General features: G+C 50.4%; 8 protein-coding genes across 8 annotated transcripts; 2 read left to right on the top strand and 6 right to left on the bottom strand.

The window, feature by feature from the left end:
• Positions 1-475: 475 nt before the first annotated feature.
• On the bottom strand, positions 476-2,896 carry hsp88 (Hsp70 chaperone Hsp88; the record flags this gene model as incomplete). Its single annotated transcript, XM_043276975.1, has 5 exons — positions 476-784; positions 836-1,144; positions 1,197-2,631; positions 2,704-2,735; positions 2,822-2,896. 5 exons carry the CDS (start codon positions 2,894-2,896, stop codon positions 476-478), a joined length of 2,160 nt encoding a protein of 719 aa, XP_043134900.1.
• A 1,785-nt stretch (positions 2,897-4,681) lies between these two features.
• chsD (chitin synthase D) lies at positions 4,682-7,129 on the bottom strand (the record flags this gene model as incomplete). The annotated part of the gene is made up of 3 exons (XM_043276974.1): positions 4,682-6,806; positions 6,859-7,025; positions 7,079-7,129. 3 exons carry the CDS (start codon positions 7,127-7,129, stop codon positions 4,682-4,684), a joined length of 2,343 nt encoding a protein of 780 aa, XP_043134899.1.
• A 1,231-nt stretch (positions 7,130-8,360) lies between these two features.
• ACHE_30363A (tRNA maturation protein LHP1) lies at positions 8,361-9,565 on the top strand (the record flags this gene model as incomplete). Its single annotated transcript, XM_043276973.1, has 2 exons — positions 8,361-9,409; positions 9,463-9,565. The coding sequence occupies 2 exons, from the start codon at positions 8,361-8,363 to the stop codon at positions 9,563-9,565; spliced, it is 1,152 nt and encodes a 383-aa protein (XP_043134898.1).
• Positions 9,566-9,944: 379 nt separating this feature from the next.
• On the bottom strand, positions 9,945-10,236 carry ACHE_30362S (uncharacterized protein; the record flags this gene model as incomplete). Its single annotated transcript, XM_043276972.1, has 2 exons — positions 9,945-10,171; positions 10,218-10,236. The coding sequence occupies 2 exons, from the start codon at positions 10,234-10,236 to the stop codon at positions 9,945-9,947; spliced, it is 246 nt and encodes an 81-aa protein (XP_043134897.1).
• A 190-nt stretch (positions 10,237-10,426) lies between these two features.
• Positions 10,427-12,700, bottom strand: ACHE_30361S (uncharacterized protein; the record flags this gene model as incomplete). The annotated part of the gene is made up of 1 exon (XM_043276971.1): positions 10,427-12,700. One exon carries the CDS (start codon positions 12,698-12,700, stop codon positions 10,427-10,429), a length of 2,274 nt encoding a protein of 757 aa, XP_043134896.1.
• A 1,689-nt stretch (positions 12,701-14,389) lies between these two features.
• Positions 14,390-16,580, top strand: ACHE_30360A (putative MFS peptide transporter; the record flags this gene model as incomplete). The annotated part of the gene is made up of 6 exons (XM_043276970.1): positions 14,390-14,693; positions 14,749-14,862; positions 14,910-15,132; positions 15,187-15,558; positions 15,610-15,764; positions 15,814-16,580. 6 exons carry the CDS (start codon positions 14,390-14,392, stop codon positions 16,578-16,580), a joined length of 1,935 nt encoding a protein of 644 aa, XP_043134895.1.
• Positions 16,581-16,926: 346 nt separating this feature from the next.
• On the bottom strand, positions 16,927-17,749 carry ACHE_30359S (HIG1 domain-containing protein; the record flags this gene model as incomplete). Its single annotated transcript, XM_043276969.1, has 2 exons — positions 16,927-17,647; positions 17,709-17,749. 2 exons carry the CDS (start codon positions 17,747-17,749, stop codon positions 16,927-16,929), a joined length of 762 nt encoding a protein of 253 aa, XP_043134894.1.
• Positions 17,750-18,194: 445 nt separating this feature from the next.
• IWS1 (transcription factor SPN1) lies at positions 18,195-19,745 on the bottom strand (the record flags this gene model as incomplete). The annotated part of the gene is made up of 4 exons (XM_043276968.1): positions 18,195-18,441; positions 18,494-18,972; positions 19,028-19,110; positions 19,163-19,745. The coding sequence occupies 4 exons, from the start codon at positions 19,743-19,745 to the stop codon at positions 18,195-18,197; spliced, it is 1,392 nt and encodes a 463-aa protein (XP_043134893.1).
• Positions 19,746-19,998: the final 253 nt, after the last annotated feature.

Genomic DNA, 19,998 nt, shown 5'->3' with positions numbered 1-19,998 from the left:
AAGATTATTGCCTTAGGCGGTATGTTAGCATAGCTGAGTAATACAAACATAACTACGATCTACTTATGCACAATGGTCAACTCAACCAGTCTTCTATTACTGTACGCTGTTCATTCTATCCATAGACTTCAAAATCATCTCAACGGACCGTAGCAACAGCAACTGCCTCTATTCATTCCGTGGTCACATTACCGTATATCCATGCATCATAACCTGACTCCTTCCTGTGAAAGGGAACCAAACGTCCATAAAACAACCGAAACGAGAGAAGGTAAAAACAGAGCAAACTCACGGTCTACAACATTAGATTTCAACATCACAAAAATGGGGGGTAAAATAAGATAAGAAAGAAAGAAACGAGAAATTTGTATTGTCATGGCCGTTGTCATGAAGTTCGCACGGAATTCAAAAACCGTACCGTAAATGATATCAAAACGTCAACTCATAGGCGCGAAACTTTTTTTTTGTGGTTGATTTACTGCTTCTGTTCCTCGGCGGGAGCGGCCTCACCCTCGGCGGGTGCGTCCTGCATCTCAGAGTCGGCCTTTGGCTCCTGCTGGGCTTCCTGCGCCTTCTTGGCCTCCTCCTCGGCCTTGCGCTGGGCCTCCTGCTCAGCACGCTTCTTGGCGGCCTCTTCCTCCTGAGCCTTCAGGACGGCCTGACGCTCAGCTTCGACCTTTTCCTTGTAACGCTGGACAATGGGCCCGGCAATGAAGCGGATCTCATCCATCTTGGCAACGTACACGGACTTGGTGGTGTCCTCACCGTCTTCGTAAAGCCAGTCCTATTGCATGTTAGGATGAATTTCAGGTACCAGTGAAAGACAGCAACTTACTTCGGTGTCAAGGAGCTTGGACTTAAGCTTGTCCTTCTCCTCCTCGCTGGCGAATTCGGCGTAGACACCGTCGATCTTGTCACGGAGCTCGTAGATGCTGGCCTCAAGCTCGTTCTTCTTCTCGTCGGTCTCGGCAATCAGCTTGTCCTCCATGTACATGGAGTTCTCACGCTCAGTGAAAGCCTCCCGGACCGACTGGTCAATACCAGGGGAGCCAGCGGCGATGGGCAAGTCGCCCTTGCGGACCTGCTTCTTGACCTTGCGGGTCTTCTTCGGCTGCTCACCCTCAGGCTTGTCAGTCTCCATGGCCTATGAGTCAGTCAGCATCCTGGTATATATAGAAGTAAAAGATTAAACTTACATCGCCCTCCTCGGGAACGGGCTCCTCAACCTCCATGTCCTCGACGTAGTAACCAGACTCAACGTTGAGGATACCGTGCAGGTTCAGACGGGCCTTAAGCTTGCAAATCATGAAGTCGTCGTTGGCGTCAGCCTGGACGCCCTTGACGGAGAAGCGACCAACCCAAGGGTTGATCTTGCCGGGGAGCTCATCGGGGTTGGCGTAGCGAGCCTCGAGATCGAAAGGCTGCTTGCGGTAGAAGGTGAGGATCTTGGTGGAAGGCATGACGTTGCCCCGGTTGAAGACGGTCAGGCTGGTGTCCTCATCGGGGATCTCGGGAGACTGCTCCCAGGTGAACTCAACGGGGTAGTTGACAATGTCGTGCACCGAGAAGTCACGGACACGGAAGACAGGAGAGAGGATAGCGCAGCTGAAAGCACAGCCGCGAGCAATGGCCTCATCCTGGTTGAGAGTGAAAGAGAGGGTCTTGCCGCCGAAGAACTTGGAGACGGCCTCCTTGATGGCGGGCACACGGGTGGAACCACCAACCATCTCGACGAAGTCGATGTCGTCAGCGGTCAGCTTAGCCTCAGCGAGAGCCTGCTCGATGGGAGCAGTGACGCGCTCGAGGTAGGGCTGGATCATAACTTCAAGCTCCTCACGCTTGACGATAGCGCGGACATCGACATCCTCCATCAGCGACTCGATGTTCATGGGGGCGGCCGGGTTGGCCGACAGAACCTTCTTCATCTTCTCAGCAGCGGCAAGAGTCCGGGACCAGGCCTTGGCATGGGTGCGGACGTCAATCTTGAAGTTCTGCTTGAACTCGTTGGCGAAGTGCTCGGTCAGAGCACGGTCGAAGTTGCGACCACCGAAGTGACGGTCGTAGGCAGTCGACTTGACGTTGAGCTCACCCTTGCGGAACTCAACAATCGAGGCAGTGTAGTCGGTGTGACCAATGTCGACAAACATGACCCGGCGGGGCTTCTCATCGGGGTTGGGGAGGTCGAGCTTGGTGATACCGTATCCAAGGGCGGTGGCGGTCGTGTCGTTGATCAGGCGAAGCACCTTGAGACCGGCGATCTCACCGGCGTCAAGCATGGCCCGACGCTGGACATCGGTGAACCAGGCGGGAACGCTGATGGTGACATCGGAAACAGGAAGTCTCAACTCGGCAGAGGTGATGTCCCGGATCTTGGTCAAGTACATAGCCACCAACTGAGTGGCAGAGAACTTCTCCTTCTTACCCAGGTAGCTAACTTCGGCACCGACCTGGCCATTGACGTCACAGAGAGCTGCTGTGTTATACTCCTGCTCGATCTCAACATCGGGGTCGTTGAAGGAACGGCCGATAAGACGCTTGAGGTTGCCGACAGTGTTCTTCAGGTTTGAGGTCTCCTGTGTCTTCGCAGCCTCACCGAGGGCTCTGCTTCTGGCGTTGAATCCGACGAGCGACCTGGATGAAAAAGTTTCCGTTAGTCATCATGCAGGGGAAAAATCTTTTCAAAAGAGAGGGACTGAAACGTACGGAGTCGATCTGTTGGAGACTTCATTGGTGATCTATAGCAAAGAAAAGAAGAGTCAAAGTCAGCGCGAAGTCCTTTCAAATATTACGAATATGGATATGGGGGACGAGGGGCACGCACAATGTCAATACCCTTATTTCTGGCAACACCAATCTTGGTGCTCTGGGCACCGAAATCGATACCGACGACACTCATGGTCAACGGTTTAGTAGACGGAAGAGAAAGGGGGAATAAGTGAAGTGGAAAGGGAAAGAAATGGATAAAAAAGGGTTCTCAAGAAAAGAGAGAGAGTTGGGAGAGGAAGCGTTGCGGTTAAGTGAGAAAAAGCGAAAGAGGGGAGAATTTGCACTGCGCCACAGCTTTTCGACCTGTGGCTTGACAACGTGGGGCTAATTTGTCCAGCGCGTCAATCTAAACGCAGTTCTCTGTTTTCTTGACTAACGATCCTCTGGGAAGTCAAACAAGTTGGATGATTTTCCAAGAATTGTGGCCAGTCAAACTGCCTAACAATCGTCAATTAGCAAATGCCAACCCGGAGACGCTTCGAGATGCTTCCACTTTTCGAACCTTCTGGCGCCATCCAGTCCCCGGCAGAACCTCGCCGCCTTTCGCGGGGCTTATCGATAGCATCAGGTGACTGCAGCCTAAGGCAGGGAATGCCTGATCATATGCATTTTGGACATCAATTGGACATCAAATTCGGATTCTAGATTCTTTCGACTCACAGGGAAACCTAGGCAGCTCTCAACTCACCCTCAGCCCAAAACTTATCCCCCGCCCGAGTCCACAAGTTCCGCAGCGATCCTTTCGCCCCAAACACTGGATCCTCGGGCAGAGGAACCGCCATCGTACAAGCCCTCGGAGCCGGCAAACCAATCGTCTCGATTCCATCATCCCGGCCATATAAGCCCTCAACTCCATTCGCAACGTCAGCAGAGCACCCTCGCTGTACTATGCATGCTTTCCACCGTTGGCACATGTACATCTGTATGCAAGGGAAATGTACCTCGGGAAATGCAGCTATAGATTTGTAGTCTTTCGCATTCGTTTGGCCATGTGCAGTTTCCTGCTGGTTGAATGACAACATCACCAGCTGAGACTGGCAGACGTAGGCCTTTGGTTGTTGAGCCTTGGGAAAACGGTTTGTGGTTTGAGGTCTGTATCGCCTGCTCCTAGGCCAAGTATCAGGCCTGCAGAGCTGTTTATGATGCCTATCAACGGTATCAGTATATCGTTGCACTCTGTATGTAAAATACATGATTGAGTATACCAACGCATTCATGAGAATAGGGATGAAAGTGTGGTGCAGGCGATGGAGAATACACTCCACCATATACTTCATTAGTATGGGGTATAGCAAATTAAGGACAACATACAGAGTCCTTCCATCCGTGTTTCTCAAGACACTCTACTGCTGATTCCCTTGTAATCGGCTGCGGTAGGACGCTCCGATAAACTAGGTACGGCAGTGGACTATTTGGTGAGCATCGTGTTGACTTAGAGAAATAGATTTCTGGTTCGCAAATCACTATAGTACTACGTTGAACAAGTCGAGTATTCTTTGGATGGAGTCTTTTGAAGTTGGAAGATAAACTGAGGTTGTCGAGTAATACAATAGTTCAATGCGGGATATCGTCGCATATACTAGCCGTGGTCCCATGGAATGCTAGGGATATAGAAAGATAAGATGATTCCAATTCGATGCCATCATACATACAGTCTACTCCCTTTGGTCAGCCATTTAAACACAGCGACACGGTTATTAGGGCTACTATTTCGTCCATGAGATATGGATTCATGATTCGTATTCTGCTCCTAGTACTGAACACACTAACAATTCGCACTAACAAAACAAGGAAAGAATGAGAATTTGCCAAAAAGAAAAGATAAAGAAGCATCATCAATCGTATACCCCAAAAAACAGTTCGTGCTGTCACCATACATATCCGATCTCCCTTGATTACTCTTCCCTTTGCACGTTCAGACCATATCTTCAGGCCCCATTGACCGCATCTTTTCCTTCCAGAGTCGAGAGTTTGAGGACTGTGAGTCTGAAATGACATGCTCAGCAAGAGAGTTACTTCCAGATGGGCCGTTCACGGGAGTGGTGTTCGGTGCAGATCTCGCGGATCCCGGTCGCTCTGTTGAAAGGGGTCTTGAGCTGGCAATATCCGCCTCCGGCATTGCTTCGGCAGGCTGTGCTTCAAAACCCTGCTGCGGCGCGCGAGGATCGCTTGGACCGTCCAAGTCGCCCATATCGGCACACATCTCCGTACTCGTGTGGCTAATCTGTCCCTGTCCCTTACGAGCGAGATATTGCCTGATCTGTTCATCTTCGTGCATAAGACTCTCCACACTGTGCGGCATGGAAATTGGATTAGTCGAGTCCATGGTGAATCCAGAGTCCGAAGAGAGCTGTCGAGGATGCAGATGGATTCGGGGAACCCCAGGGAGCGGAGACATAGCCTGAGCGACAGTAACGCCGGAGTCGTTGTAGGCGTTGACATAACCACCCTCTGGGAGTTGCGCGGCAGGAGCAAACCGTCCCTCGATTTTCTCCGAAGGATGAACCGGGACGCCCCTGTCTTCGCATCGAGATAGCCGAAAAGTACCAACATCGACATTGAACTCATCGCCTTGGGCTCGTGCCTGCTCTACCGCTTCTTCTGGGGTAGTGTGCTTATCGGCCGCGGCAGCATCAGCTCGTGGCCCTCCCCACGTTCGTTGACCGGCAGTGAAAATCCCATATACCATGTAAAGCCAGTTAAAAAACGGATTCAGTATAAACATCAGTGGGTAGAGCCAGGCCTTGAATCGCTTGAGCTTTGCACCGAAATATAGCATGAGGGAATAGTTCAGGCCAAGCGACACCGCAAGGAAGCCCACGGGGAGATTCTCGACTTTGTTGGATGTCGTTATAACGGAGATCACCAAGATGAAAAAGAGAAGGGCAGTCGTCCGGATTGTGTGTTGCATGAAGCGAACAAGACACAGAAGAGGATACTGCTTCCAGATTCTGATGTCGGTAAGCATGCATACTTCGTTGGTGACAAAGCCAAGAAACCACCGGCGTCGTTGCTTCAGAAGGCTTCCAAACGTCTGGACGGCTTCTGTTTTGCAGAATGCACTAGTGCACAGCTGGATCTGGTAGCGTTCTTTAGCCCCAACCATGAACAGATGTGTGAGCCAGCGGTCCTCGCCCAAGTGACATTTTCCATAGTCGAAAAGGTCATCACATTGCTCTGCTTTGTCCGCGAAATAGTATTTAGCCATCTTCCGAAAGGCAGAGAATCGAAGTATTGTAAGAGCACCCGGAAGACATGTCACGGAGCCGCACGCCGATTCAACAGAACGCTCGAACAATTGGCCGTGCAGATACTCCATATCCTGGAGGACGGTAATGAGAGAGTTTCGCTCTGTAGTCGATGTGATCACTCCCGTCATTGCCAACATGTTGTGCTTACTTCCCGGCTTTAACTCCATGTCGTACATGAAGTTCTGCAGACACAGCCTGTCGAGGATGCAATCGGAGTCGATGAACAGCACAAAAAGATCGTCACGACGCTTAAGATATTCTGCGTAGATCTTATCGATAAGCTTGAATGTCTGCTTTTGGCAGTGTCGTTTACCGCCGTGCTTGAATCGAGACACAGTAACCCTGGCGCCTTTGTATGTCACGTCGATACTTTGTGGATAAGTCTTTAAAGATATCGGGATCCCTAGATGGTGAATAACTTGAAGATAGGACTCGTCCACCACACCTCCATCGTAGGACAGGAAAACATGGATACAATTCGCTGGATAGTCGCAGTCGACTACTGAATCGATTGCTTTGATCAGAACTTCCGGTGCTTCTTGGTACACTGGCATCACGATGACTGTCTTCGGAGCGGTACGGTCGTCAAGAACCTGTTTTACCCTCTTTGCCCTTCCAAGCGAGTTCGTGACGAGTCGATAGACGCAAAGGAGGAACGGCAGTATAAGTAGCCCGGCAAACGACCAAAATGCAAACCATTGCAAGATGAAAACTGCCCGAGTCGGAAAGTACCGGGTGATTTGTGCTGGCAGAGGAAGAGTGACAATCATAATCGGAAGGAAAATCGCTCTGTATATTGATTAGAGTATGCTCAAAGCGGGAGGCTTCGAACACGTCTCACCTCAACAACGTGAAGAGAATCATCATGACCACCGCAAGGAATCTCACAGTCCAATGATCTGCTTTCGTGTAGACCTTGGCAAGACAAAACAAGAACGCAACGAGCCAAAGCACCCATTCAAAGAACGCTGCCAGCATGACCGGACCGACAATAGCCACATATATGATCTGGATACCCATGTAAGGCCAATGCTTCGATTCGTAAATGGATCCTGACTTACATCTTGCACGGGCCATGGTGCTGGCGGGGGTTGACCACCAATAGCAGGCATAATGAGGGCAGTCGTAGGGAATAGCTCGTATGGTGTTTCGACAGGTGAGACAGATGGTCGAGGTTGTGACGGGATCCCTGACAGAGATGATCGTTAGCAGAGCCCAACACTTTTGAAGCAGCATAGAGAGCTGCTCCAAGTATTGGATTCGACGTACCTGTCTGACGAAGGAGTCCCTCGAGGTGATTCTGGTTTCCGTGCTTTGAGATATCGAAACGATGCAGAAAATGAAATAAGCTGATGATGCTGGAAATATCTCTATCCAAAACTCCCAACGAGTAAAGATGCCTGATGGAAACTATGCTTGGATCCGATCAAAAGCTACCATGGTGGAAGAAAGAAAAGATTCAGAGGCGGGAGACAAGTCAAAGCCGCCTATAGTTGGGATTGTACGAAAGAGGCAGGCGCACCCCAAGCCCGCAGCAACGGCAACAACACGGGCCTACCGTGGCAGGAAGGCGCAAGGCCAGAGCTGCCATTCTACTACGCGAAATCTAGTGTCTCTGCCTAACTGTATGATTGGCACAGCCTATAATTACCTGCTCCTTATCCCTCTTCTAGACTCCTGTTCCCTGGACAAGGTAATAAGGGATCTGTGATTTCGTGACAGCCAGGTATAGTTAGCTCTAGAAATTGATGAATGACAATGCTCATATTCAATAGAATGTCTTCTGCTTTTACTGGTATCGTTCTTTCCTGTCTCATAGTGTCGTACTCGTTACCATATTCCCAACTGATATCTTGTACAAGCCACACTATTCCACATTCGGAGTAGCGTGGTTACTGCTACATGTATTCCTCAGGCAAACGTGGCTGAAGCTTTGCTGTGGCGCGAAGAAATTTCCCCCGCCGCGCATTTATAGGATAATTTTCCCATCGAAAAAAAAAAAAAAAAGAGAACAAGCCATTGTCTTCTCCCAGGAGCAGACCGGATTTTTCTACATTTGTTGTCGCGTTTTTTGGTCTTTTGATTCTTGATACCCTGAAAGAGACGATACAGAATTGGTTGTTCCTACCCTCTCTCTCACTACCTTTTCCGCTTTCGCGTCGACCTTTGCACGCGCTAAGAATTTGTATGTTGAGCCAACCTTCTCTACGCAGCTTTGCTACCCTCTTAAATCTCAAGTGTAAATTTCGATGGGGTGCTTATGATCGATTGAACTGGACACAGGAGATATATCGTGCTTCGCAATAGTCTTGACTCACAAGCTATCGCGTTATAGTCGCAATCATGTCTGACATCAACGTCAACGCTGCCGCCGAGCAGGATGTCCAGAACACCTTGGCCGAGCTGAAGGCTGAACAGCAAGCTCCCGCAAACGGTGCTGCGCCCGAACAGAAGGAAGATGCCGAGGAAGGTCGTATTGTCGAGGCTGCCGCAAAGCTGGGCGAGAAGTCCGAGAACGCCGAAGAGACCAAGTCCAAGGAAGGAAATCATGGCAACAAGGGTCACAAGGGTCGCTCGAACGCCAAGTTCGACCCTTCGACTCTGCAGGAGACCGACGACCCTGTTGAGATCCGCAAGCAAGTTGAATTCTACTTCTCTGACTCCAACCTTGTCGCGGACAAGTTCCTGCTCTCCAAGGTTGGCGGAAGCACCAACAACTCCGTTCCTCTTGACCTCCTGCATACCTTCAAGCGCATGCGCCGCTTCCAGCCTTTCAGCGCCGTCGTCGAAGCTCTCAAGTCGTCTAAGACGCTCGAGCTTACCGACAACGACACCGGCGTGCGCCGCAAGAACCCCCTCCCCGAGTCGGTGACCGCGAACCATGACCCCAACGTCGTCAAGGTCTTCGAGGACAAGGCCATGAGCCGGAGTATCTACGCTAAGGGATTTGGAAATGAGGAACCCAGCACCCAGTTCGACATTGAAGCGTTCTTCGCGCCCTACGGTCCCACAAACGCCATCCGTCTCCGTCGCGCAACCGACAAGTCCTTCAAGGGAAGCGTTTTCGTTGAATTCGAGTCGGAAGAGAAACAGAAGGCTTTCCTGGAGCTCGATCCCAAGCCCCAGTGGAAGGGCCAGGACCTGATAATCAAGAGCAAGAAGGAATACTGTGAAGAGAAGGCCGAGGACATTGCAGCTGGCCGGATCAAGCCCAACCGTGGCCGTGGTGGTCACCGGGGTGGGCGCGGCCGTGGTGGCCGTGGTGGACGTGGTGGTCGTGGTGGCCGTGGCGGTAACAGGGGCGATGACAGCCGTGACTGGAGGGAGCGTCGGCAAGAAGACCAGCAGAAGGGATTTGCGGACGACAAGCCCCGTGGTGAGAAGGATGCTCGGTATGTCACTTTCACAACTCAACACTAAGAATATGTTACTAACCTTATATTAGCGGCGTCCCCGTCGTCCAGAGCACCGCCGAAGCTGGCCAGAAGCGCGCTCGCGAAGAAGAGGGCAGTGAGCAGCCGGCCAAGAAGGTCGATTCCAAGGAGTAATATGGGTAATCTCGTTTTTTCCTTTTTCTTTTTCAGCTCATCTTCATACGGGCAAGCACGTGGAACTGGTTTATAAAAGTATTGTATCGGGTAAAAGTCATGTCAGTTCAAGAGAACCATTCTTAATTCAATTATATCCGGCGTTGTATATACCTCGTCTCGTCCTAGTTTCAGTCCAAGTCTTTGCCTTATGTCTCTTGTAAATCCATTCAATCCTTCTTCTCTCTAGTAGGAGCCTCAAACTCCAAATCATACGCCAATGTATCCTCACACAAGTCCAACCTCAACTTCTGACTCCTGCAATAACCATCAGTCACCGTCATATCCCCCCCAAAACAAAAACAATGATCATAGAATTAAGAAAAAGGGAAAAATAAACTCACTCTAAATGCACCGGGTGTTTCGAGTACCCCTCCACATGCTCCGGCGACTCCAAAATTGCCACAAGCCCAAAATCAAACCCCTTAGCCCGGGGCACCGAAATGGGTAATGGCGAATTTGCGTGAATTGAGATCAGGCCGGGGATCTTGCCTACCATCCCCTGGCTGGTGTTCTTCCAGGCGGAGAGTTGAGCGGATGTCACGCCTTGCTTGAGGCGGAAGAGGACTGGGTTTTTTTAGTTCTGTTCTGTGTTGAGGATGGGGTTATATACCGATGTGATAGACTGTCATTGCTGGGATGGTATCTGTTGATGATCTAGTGATGGAATAGAAAGGATAGAAGTTGTGTACGGGAAGGGAACGGGGAAATGTGGGGTGTCCGATCCCCTCCGATTTGAGGATAGAATATTAGATATATTTACAATGTACCAGTGCCGCTTATAATACACCAAATCATAGTCATCATGCATAAGAATACAGTCTACAACCCCTCCGTAAACCGGCTATATTCATCCATCGCCTCGCCCGTCAACGGGTAATCCAGACTCAAATGCGGATCCAAATTCGACCCCATCAACGCACATCGCGTATCCGGACTTAACCCTGCCTCGCAGTCAAAGAGTGACTCTGTTCCCAGTGACACGTCTTGTCCCGGGAACGCAGGCAGCCAGCTGGCCCACGCTTCCAGATTTGTATTGACTTGGTTAAGCGGGGTTTCAGTCGGTGGTCCGGAGTTGAGTGGGTTAGATTGGGACTGTCGAGGGAGAAGAGACGGTGTAGCGGATAAAGTTGGACGAGCATCAGAGAATGTGAACTCTGATGATTGGAAGTAAGATGAGGGAGAAGGAGGCTGTGAGGACTGCGACGGCATGCGCTGAGAGCTCAGAGCCGGTGGAAATAAGGATTGTAATTGCGAAGCTGCCCGTCTATCAAGGATCTTCTTCAGCCGCGAACGAATAATGTCAATGCTGCGGTTGAGACCCGTCATGGAGACCGCAGTCCGTTGTAAGATATCCAGAAGGAATTTCAGTTCCGTCCAAATGGAGTTTCGTGTTGGCCCAATTGTCTTCTGCTGTTCATCATCGATCTCCAGCTGATAGACAGCTGTTGTCGCTGCTGTGTAGGTGCAGTAACTGTTCATGTAGGTGATATGTGAGAACCCAAATGTCCCCACATAGAGCTGCAGTATATCGTGGATCGCCCGCATAGCCGTCTTGCAGATTCTCCAGCTGCGCTGTACTGCGGGTGCGTTCAGATCCCTCTGGCCCGCAACGTGTGGTCGATGCAGCAGAATTAAGGTCGTGTGATACATAAGGTTGAGAGAGGTGATATAATGGGGAGGACTGATGGAAGGTATGTTTTGAGGATCGATCTTGAGAAACGGTGGTAATCCACTCCGCCATGTCTGAAGCTCCTCATTTATCGCAACAAAGGCTGCCATTTTTGGGAAATCCTGGACGGGCTCTGCTTTGGGTTTATGGGTTCCGGGGCTATACAGCTCAAGCATCAAGCGACTCAAGATCTTGCACAATTTGCACAACGCCGTGAAGCACGAGACAACATGGCCAGGTGTAGGGGGATAATCGCCTCTGTTATCCAGCCTTTCGGACCCGTAGAACGGTTTCCAGGGCTCTGTTTCAGTGTAATCATCCAGAAATTCCAAAGGAATACTGTCCGTTCCCGCCAGGAAGTTGGGCATACGGCCCAAGTATAGGCTGATATGTTTATCCCACGCATACAAACTCCAAAAAAGTCGCTTCCGTACTTCGATATCCTCTGGTGACAACCACCGTGCATATCGCTGTAACCGCTCTGTCGACACATGAATACCCAAATCAATTGCCATACGAAACGCCATTCCCGAATATAACCATGCTTGTGATGACCGTCCATAAGCCATGTCGCGGGCAGATTGCTGCAATAATGCTTGGATCGTCGGTATCGATGGAGGATTGATCGTCTCCATCGCCAGGGCGACCTGCGCCTCCGACATCAATCGATCTGCAAACCGTTCGAACGTCTCACTGCGTCCTAGCGGATCCCAGGTGCTTTCTGGATCTCTCACGAACCGGCAACTATGCGCGTATACCACTTTCAGTAACGTATCTGAGCAATATGTACGGCGGGCACCGTCCCCTTGTCCGACCAGCAACGGCATGTCCCGGGTAAACGTGGGACGATAAACAAAGAGAAAACTAGTATGCAGCCAGCACCAGTAGAGTTCTAGTAACGTCCTTGCCAGCGGGCTCGGGATGTCTGTATGGGTGGCGATGAGGTCCAGGTGCTGATCCTCCTGCTGTCTTTGCGCCGTCGTGTGCGCCACCAAAGCCCGTCGAATTTCTGCTCCATTCACCTGCTCCGTTCCCGACGGTGTCGCTATCGTCGCTGTTGTTGACAGACTCGATGATGACGGCGGTTCTCCTATTGTCGAAGCAGACTCCTTCTCAGACGGAGTTTCATGAATGGCGGAAGTCAGGTTATGGTAGCTCAAATCACCTCGTGCATCCACACTGATAGATTCTTCATCCTGTCCGGCAAAATTAAGTGGCACGGATCCTTCCTTAGGGACAGCTTGCCGGCTTTCTAGCATTTGGATGCGCTCCTGTAATGCGCGCACGTAGGCCAGCGACGGCGCCTTGTCGTAGTGACATTGGCGGCCGGTGGCGGCACAATTGGAGCAGGACGGAGTGGTCCCATCGCATCTACTTTTGCGCTGGCGACAGGCGTTGCAGACTAGTTTTTGACGTCGAGCCATTATTGTGTTGTTTCTTGTATTGTTGGTCGGAGGCAAATGCGAGATTTACATGAGGTTTATCTCCGCGTGGAGATGGCGGCTTTCCGGATCGGGCATGTTAGCCGACTTCTATACAATGTGCAACTACATATAAACGTCAAGCAAAATTTGATATAGAGATTTGATCCATATCATGCAAAAAAAAAAAAAAATCTAATTGCGCCAGCTGCTACAGGCTGAGCAACGCGTCCCAGCGAGCTTGTGTTCACCACACAAAGAATCATATACTTATGGCTCACACCAGAAACAAACAGTAGCCATAAAAACTGTGCCAGACACTTCCATATGTGGGTCTCTAAAAGACGTCACATGTACTTCTTGCGAGGACCAGAACACTTGTATGCAGTCATGATCATAGCCCTATTTTATCTTATGAGCAGGTCTGCTAATGCCACTTCGTTTTTATTGACTGGGATACCGAGCAATGTGCAGCGCTGTTCAAAAAGCCGGAGATTAGTTGATCAGCACTAATGACTCTCTTCAGCAAATGTGTTGTAGTTGTCTCCGCAATGTTGTTGAGTAATCCGTGAAGAGATTTGTTCCTCAGCTTGGACTTCGCAGCTCATCGTCCACAGGTGTAAGAGAATATCGTTCAATTGACCTTTTTTTGGGGGGAACATCTAACAATCAAGAATCGAGGTCAGCCCATGTTCTGTTACATATGCTGCTTCAAGAAAAAAAGAAAAAGAAAAAAGGCTCGCCTCAATTACCCACGTGTTGAATACATGGATATATAAACACCTGGTAGCTTCTGGCAGAAACCCAGGATACACTCAAAGGTTGCAAATACACATCACATTACTTGCTGAGCTCAAATATCCGGACTTGCAAGACACTCAACGACCCACTGCTGACAGTCCTAGGTATGATTGTCATTGCCTACCGGCTGGTCTTGGATTTTCAGGACAGCATCTTCATGGCTTCAATATGAGGATGGTTCCGCAATCAGCTGTCTCCTTCAGCCTGGCTCTCATGACCCCGTACGCGTGTTCGCACCTATGTATTATGGACACGAAATCGGTGTTGTATATATGAAGTAGTCTGTATACAACTACAAGTGTCAAATAGTCAGAATTGCATCAACCGTCAATTCTCCACGACAGTACAGCTTAGCTTGTTTCTTGTATATCTTGACACGGTGTCCCAGAAATTGGAGACAGAAGTGACATATATGAAAACTTTCTTATTTTTGTTTTTGTTTGCATGCATGGCGTATCTTACCCAATCTGTTTACCCTTGCCCTAACCTGGGACATTTTCATATAGAGCTTCATTATCGAAGTAATTCCAGGACGAATATACTATGAATATATTCGTTGCTTAATATCTCTCTTTAAAATAGTAATAGAATATCTAATTCTCCTCCTTACCGGTATAATCCTTGATTGCAACAGCACTCCTGTGAAGTTTCTTTCTGCCCATTCACTGAAACCCCCTCATTCAAAACATTCACCATCGGTCAGGATGCTTTTTCCCTCATTTATAACGCGCACACACAACAAACCTGCTTTGTTTTTCTCTCTCGTTTCCTCTTCTCTTCCTTCTTTTCTCCTTTCCTTCTCATCCTCGACCTCGTCCTCGTGGATGTCCATTCGTTTACTACACCTCGTGTATTCTACCTCGTGTCCAAGTGCACCTCTTCCATCTCATCATGATGAAAGAAAAACGAAGCTCAGCTACAAACAGCTACAAATCCTGGCTCAGCTTCAAATCCCATCTGACTGATGCGTCTGAGCACAAATCCTCCGAACGCGCCAATGCCACCGTCTCTCCAGTCAAGTCCACGGTATTCTCTACTTCTTCTAGGTTCCTGGATGACGATGAGTATGAGCGTCCTACGGCGGAAGAAGAGAACATTTTGCGTCGCGTGTCGGGCAAGGTTCCCTGGGTTGCCTACACGATTGCGTTTGTGGAATTGTGTGAGAGATTCTCGTTTTTTGGAACTGCCGCTGTTTGTGAGTCTTCATCCCCGAGAGAGACTCAGTTCTGAATTCTAACTCGAGCTTCTAGTCGTCAATTACATTCAGCAGCCTCTGCCCGAAGGTTCGACGACCGGTGCTGATGGTTCTGGCCAACCTGGTGCTTTGAATATGGGACAACAAGCTGCGACTGGTCTTACAACCTGTAAGTATTTCCCCCAACTCTTCTTAACCAGTAGCTTATGAGTATAGTCAATACGTTCTGGTGCTACGTGACTCCTCTGGTGGGCGCCTGGATTGGCGATGAGTTCCTTGGACGACTCAAGACCATCCAGCTCTCGATTGTTTTTGCGTTCTTGGGTCATATCATCTTGATTATCTCTGCGTTGCCGTCGGTCATTACACACCCCCAGGGCGCTCTGGGATGTTTCTCCGTGGGTCTGGTTATTTTCGGTATTGGCGTTGGAGGCTTCAAGTAAGCCCTTCCTCCCGTCCCATTTCTGGATGAAACGCGTTACTAACTAGTCAGGTCAAACATCTCTCCTCTAATCGCAGAGCAATACAAAGAAACACGTCCCTATGTCAGAACCCTCGCCAAAACCGGCGAACGCGTGATCATCGACCCAGGCCAGACCATATCGCGTATCTTCATGTACTTCTACTGCATGATCAACGTCGGTGCCCTGGTGGGTTCCATCTCCATGGTCTACGCGGAGCGATACGTCGGGTTCTGGCTGGCGTTCTTGATCCCCACGCTCATGTTCGGGTTCTGTCCGCTTGTGTTGTACGTCTGCCGGAATAAGTATTCGGTTACGCCGCCTACGGGATCTGTGTTGGGAAAGGCTTGTAAGTTGTGGTGGCTTGCGCTGAGGAAGAAGTGGTCGTGGAATCCGAGGACGCTGTGAGTTCGCTTTCCCAAAGTATGGAAGATCAAATTGGCTGACGATGGCAGTGTCCGCAACTGCAGGTCTCGTGCGTTCTGGGAGGATACGAAACCGAGCAAGATTGACCACAGGCCCGAATGGATGACTTTCGATGACCTGTGGGTTGATGAGGTCCGTCGTGTCGTCAAAGCTTGTGTGATCTTCCTCTGGTATCCGCTTTACTGTACGTCTCCTTCTCTCAACATATCAATAATAGAAGCTAACTGGACTAGGGCTTACCTACAGCCAGATGACCAACAACCTCACCTCGCAAGCCGCCACAATGCAGCTCCACGGCGCCCCCAACGACATCATCCTCAACCTTAACCCCCTCGCCCTAATCATCTTCATCCCCATCATGGACCACCTCGTCTACCCGGGTCTCCGCCGCATGGGCATCAAATTCACCCCTCTCAAACGTATCTACACCGGCTTCATTCTCGCCTCCTTGTCCATGGTCGCTGCGACGGTCACCCAACATTACATCTACAAGACCAGTCCATGCGGCGACCACCCGAGCGCGTGCAAGGAACCGGCCCCGATTAACGTGTGGGTGCAGGCGGTGCCGTACATCTTAGTTGCGATCTCGGAGATTCTGGCGTCGATTACGGGGTATGAGTATGCGTACACCAAGGCTCCGAAGAACATGAAGAGTTTGGTGCAATCGCTCTTCCTCTTTATGAACGCTATCTCGTCTGCCATCCAGCAGGGTCTGACTGCTCTCTCGACTGATCCACTCCTCGTCTGGAACTATGGTTTTGTTGCGATTCTGGCTTTTATTGGCGGGAACCTGTTTTACATTTCGCACCGCAATCTCGATAAGGAGGAGGATGAGCTTAACAATATCCAGGCTTCCTGCTTTGTGGGTGATACTAGGAAGAAAGATGAGGAGAGTCAGGCGGTCCTCGATTATGAGTATGATACTGGAAGTTACAGACATGCGGGATTTGATAGCGAGACCGAGTCTATTGAGCTTGGAAACCGCAGGGTGAGGCACTGAACGTGGGTTAAATGTTCGTTGTTGACGTGGTTCTTGCTGTTGTCATCGCCGTTGTCGTCTCTTGTGGTATTTTTAGGTTAGGTTTCTCGGGGGATGTGTCTCGTTGGCTATCAAAAGTGGTTTCATCTCTGTACCTAGTTGGTTGATTAGTATGTAACAAAATGAAGTTCTCCAATCTTGTCAAAATCAGAAGAAGGTTTTGGAGTAGGGGATTGAATATGTTGTATAGTAGGAATACATATTAAGTAACAGAACGCCTTTTTACCGCATGAAATGCACCCAAATATCCAACAGACAGAGAAGGGCCTGCCTTGTGTCATCATATTAAACAGAATCAAGCATGTACTTAGTTCTCCTTCTTCTTCTCACCCCCCTTCTCAGTCTTCTCACCCTCGTCAGCCGGAGCCTGAGCATGCGCGTGCGGCTTCTCATACAACGACTGATGCTTCTGCTTTAACCTCTGCTCCTCAGCAGCAACCATATCCTTCCACAAATCTCCCTGTTGCTCCTCCGCAGCCTGCTCCTTAGCCGCCGCATTCATATCCGCCTTACCCTCCTGCCCCTGCTTCAACATCCCACGACCCTTCCTCTGATCCGAAATCTCAAACGCTGCCGACGCAACCAACACCGCCAGCGTCAGACCTTGCGCATACACACGCGCCTGCACAATCTTCTGCTGTCCAGACAAATACGGGTTCCGGCCCACAAACACCCACGACCCAATCATACTAGCAACCCACGTAGCACTGACAATCTTGTACTTCTCGCGGCGGGCAAACGCGAAAGCACGGTCCATAAAACTCATCCCCTGCAGCTCCTCCTCGCGGAGGCGCTGCTCGCGGTTCTCGTACCATTGGCGTTCGGCGTTGCGGGAGGCTTCGAAGGAGCGCGAGGCGTTATCAGCGGAGATGATTCCGACGAAAGTTCCCGAGGAGGTGACGAGGAAGGATTTCATGGGGAGGGTGAGGTTGCGGATTGTGGCATAGCGTTTTTGGGCGAACATTACGCCGCCCACGCCTGCGGCAAGACCGGCGAGTGTGCCCAGGGTGCCGCCTTTGAGGACGGAGCTGAAATTTTTGTTAATGTGTGCGCTGGGGTGGTTTTCTCCGTGGGGGAATGCCGACGTACCTGTAGTGCGCATCCTCTTCTTCCTTTGTTAAAAGCTTCATGTTGGGATATTAGGTGCCTATAAAGGTGAAGATTCTATAAGACGTTAGAGAAGAGGCAATTCCTGCGTGTAAAGAAAGAACGGAGAAAAATGAAGGCTCGAAATGAAGTCACAGACCCCGGGCGATGGTCTGATATAATCAAATTTCTGCGTAATGGAAGGCCGACCAAAAACCGGGTGTGACGTCGTCCGATCGGGGTCTGCTCGGCGACTGCCGCCGGATATAGCTCGGCGGGTTTTACCGAATCTATCATATCGCACGAGTAATGCTTGTTTGATTTATTATTAGATATTAAATTGGCCACTGTCCTTCATTTCTGTATAAATATTCATTTCTAGATGCATAATACACAAGCAATTTCAAATAAGAGAGAAGATGCAATACGCCCAGACGCCATGACAACCAAAAGAACCGGAGATAAAAACATAGATAGACCACCGAGTGTCTATTTTCGAGATCCTTTCGTGGCTGCAATCTGTCGCGCCCGCATCCGTCGGAACCGATCCTCGCCACTGGCTCCCAGAGGACGGGCGAATTTGCTCTCCTGCACCACTGTCGGACGGGGCACCACTGTGTAGCTGGTGTGCGTGATTTCGGCACGGGCACGGTTTGCCAGTCGGGGAGGAAGAAGTTCTCGTGCCCGGGCTTCCGCCGCGGTCGCTTGGGCCGAGGGTGCGCGGTTGGTGAGTTTACTATACAGGTTAGTATCAGGATCGCGGGCAAGTCAATGGGTAAAGCACATACGTAGGATCGAATGCAGCCTCCTGGTAAACCCGCTTCGAATAGTCATCACTGCGCTGCAAGATGGGTCGTGTCCATTCTGCAAGCAGACGCTCTGCCAGACGCTTGATGCCAGCCTCGGGGCGTTTGCTCCTGGTGTAAAACACAATCACCTTGCCAATTCCACTGGCCACCAAAGCTTCCTTGTAGATGGGGAGTCTGGCCAAAGCGTTCATCAGATCGCGCTGGATATTGTAGGCAGGCAAAGAGCCATCATCAAGCGGCTCGAGGAAGAACTTGACAGCCTCCAAAAGGTTGATTTCTGGGTCGACCAGACTGTTCACGTACTGGTTGCGGTTGAGTAGCGAGACAACCTCTGGCAACATCTTGAGCTTGTGCATTGCGGGCTTGCCCTCCCGACGGGCGAAGGCGTCCATTTGAGCGGCGTTGGTCATGCGCTTGCGCATGCTTTCGATTTCAGCATCGGCCATTTGCTCGAGGTCCTAGAGCAATCAAATTAGTACCGGATTATTCAAGATAGACTTCTTGAGGACGTACAATTCCATCTGCCTTTTTGGTACGTCGCTTCGTAGGCTTCTTCAATGCCTGGTCCATAGCACGATCAAGGGCCCGACGACGACCTGCAATGCTTGTTAGATGCCAGCTCAATATTTGAAGGGAAGAAAGACATACGCGTTTCAGGATCCAACAACTCCTCATCCGGAGTAGCATCTCTCTTCTTGCGCTCCTTTTTCCTCGACTTGCCCTCCCCTTCATCATCCTCACCACCCTCCTCCAGCTCCCTCATCCGACGGCTCTTCTTCTCACGCCGTCCTTCCTTCTTCCGCCTCGACGACCGCTCACCATCACCCTCCTCAGTCCTCTTGCGCTTGTGCCGACCGATCAACTTCAAATTGTCCTCATCAATCGCCAACTGCGGCCGATCCTCAATATCGACGTTCTCAGGATCAAAGTCCTCAAATTGCGCCTCGTCGACTTCGGACAGAATCGACTCATCATCGGAACCGCCACCGTTGGCTTCCTCTTCCTCTTCATTGTCATCGTCCGCGGCAGGCGCTGGCTTAGCGAGTTCATCCTGATCCTCATCCCCATCATCATCCGCTCCGTCAACTTGCGCCTTCAGCTCTGCTCCCTCGCGGTCGTCGTTGTCGTTATCGCCTGCGATCGGGGTGGCTGCTTTGGCGTCCTGCTCGTCTTCCGCGACAGGGTCAGCGGAAAGGGTGGGATTTTTCTCTGGACCGGGGCTAGCGGACATGGTGAGATGATGCGACGTGGTGGAGAAGTGAACGCGAGAGATGAAAAGGAGCTGGCGAAGGAAGGATACGAATCGGGTTGGTTAGATCAGCTTCGCGATTGGATTTCGACGTGCGCCTCAGTGATTTGGTATGAAGAACGGAGTAATTAGAAAAAAGTAATGTGATTCAAGAGATAAATAGAAGAAAAAAAGACCACGACTCGCGCCGCAAAACAGATGCAAGAGTACAGGAAGTCAAGCAGCAGAAAGAAAT

The sequence above is a fragment of the Aspergillus chevalieri genome, chromosome 3, assembly GCF_016861735.1.
Source record: "Aspergillus chevalieri M1 DNA, chromosome 3, nearly complete sequence".
Classification (NCBI taxonomy): Eukaryota; Fungi; Ascomycota; class Eurotiomycetes; order Eurotiales; family Aspergillaceae; genus Aspergillus; species Aspergillus chevalieri.
Note: the sequence above shows the minus strand (reverse complement) of the source record. Positions and strands in the feature narration are given on the sequence as shown.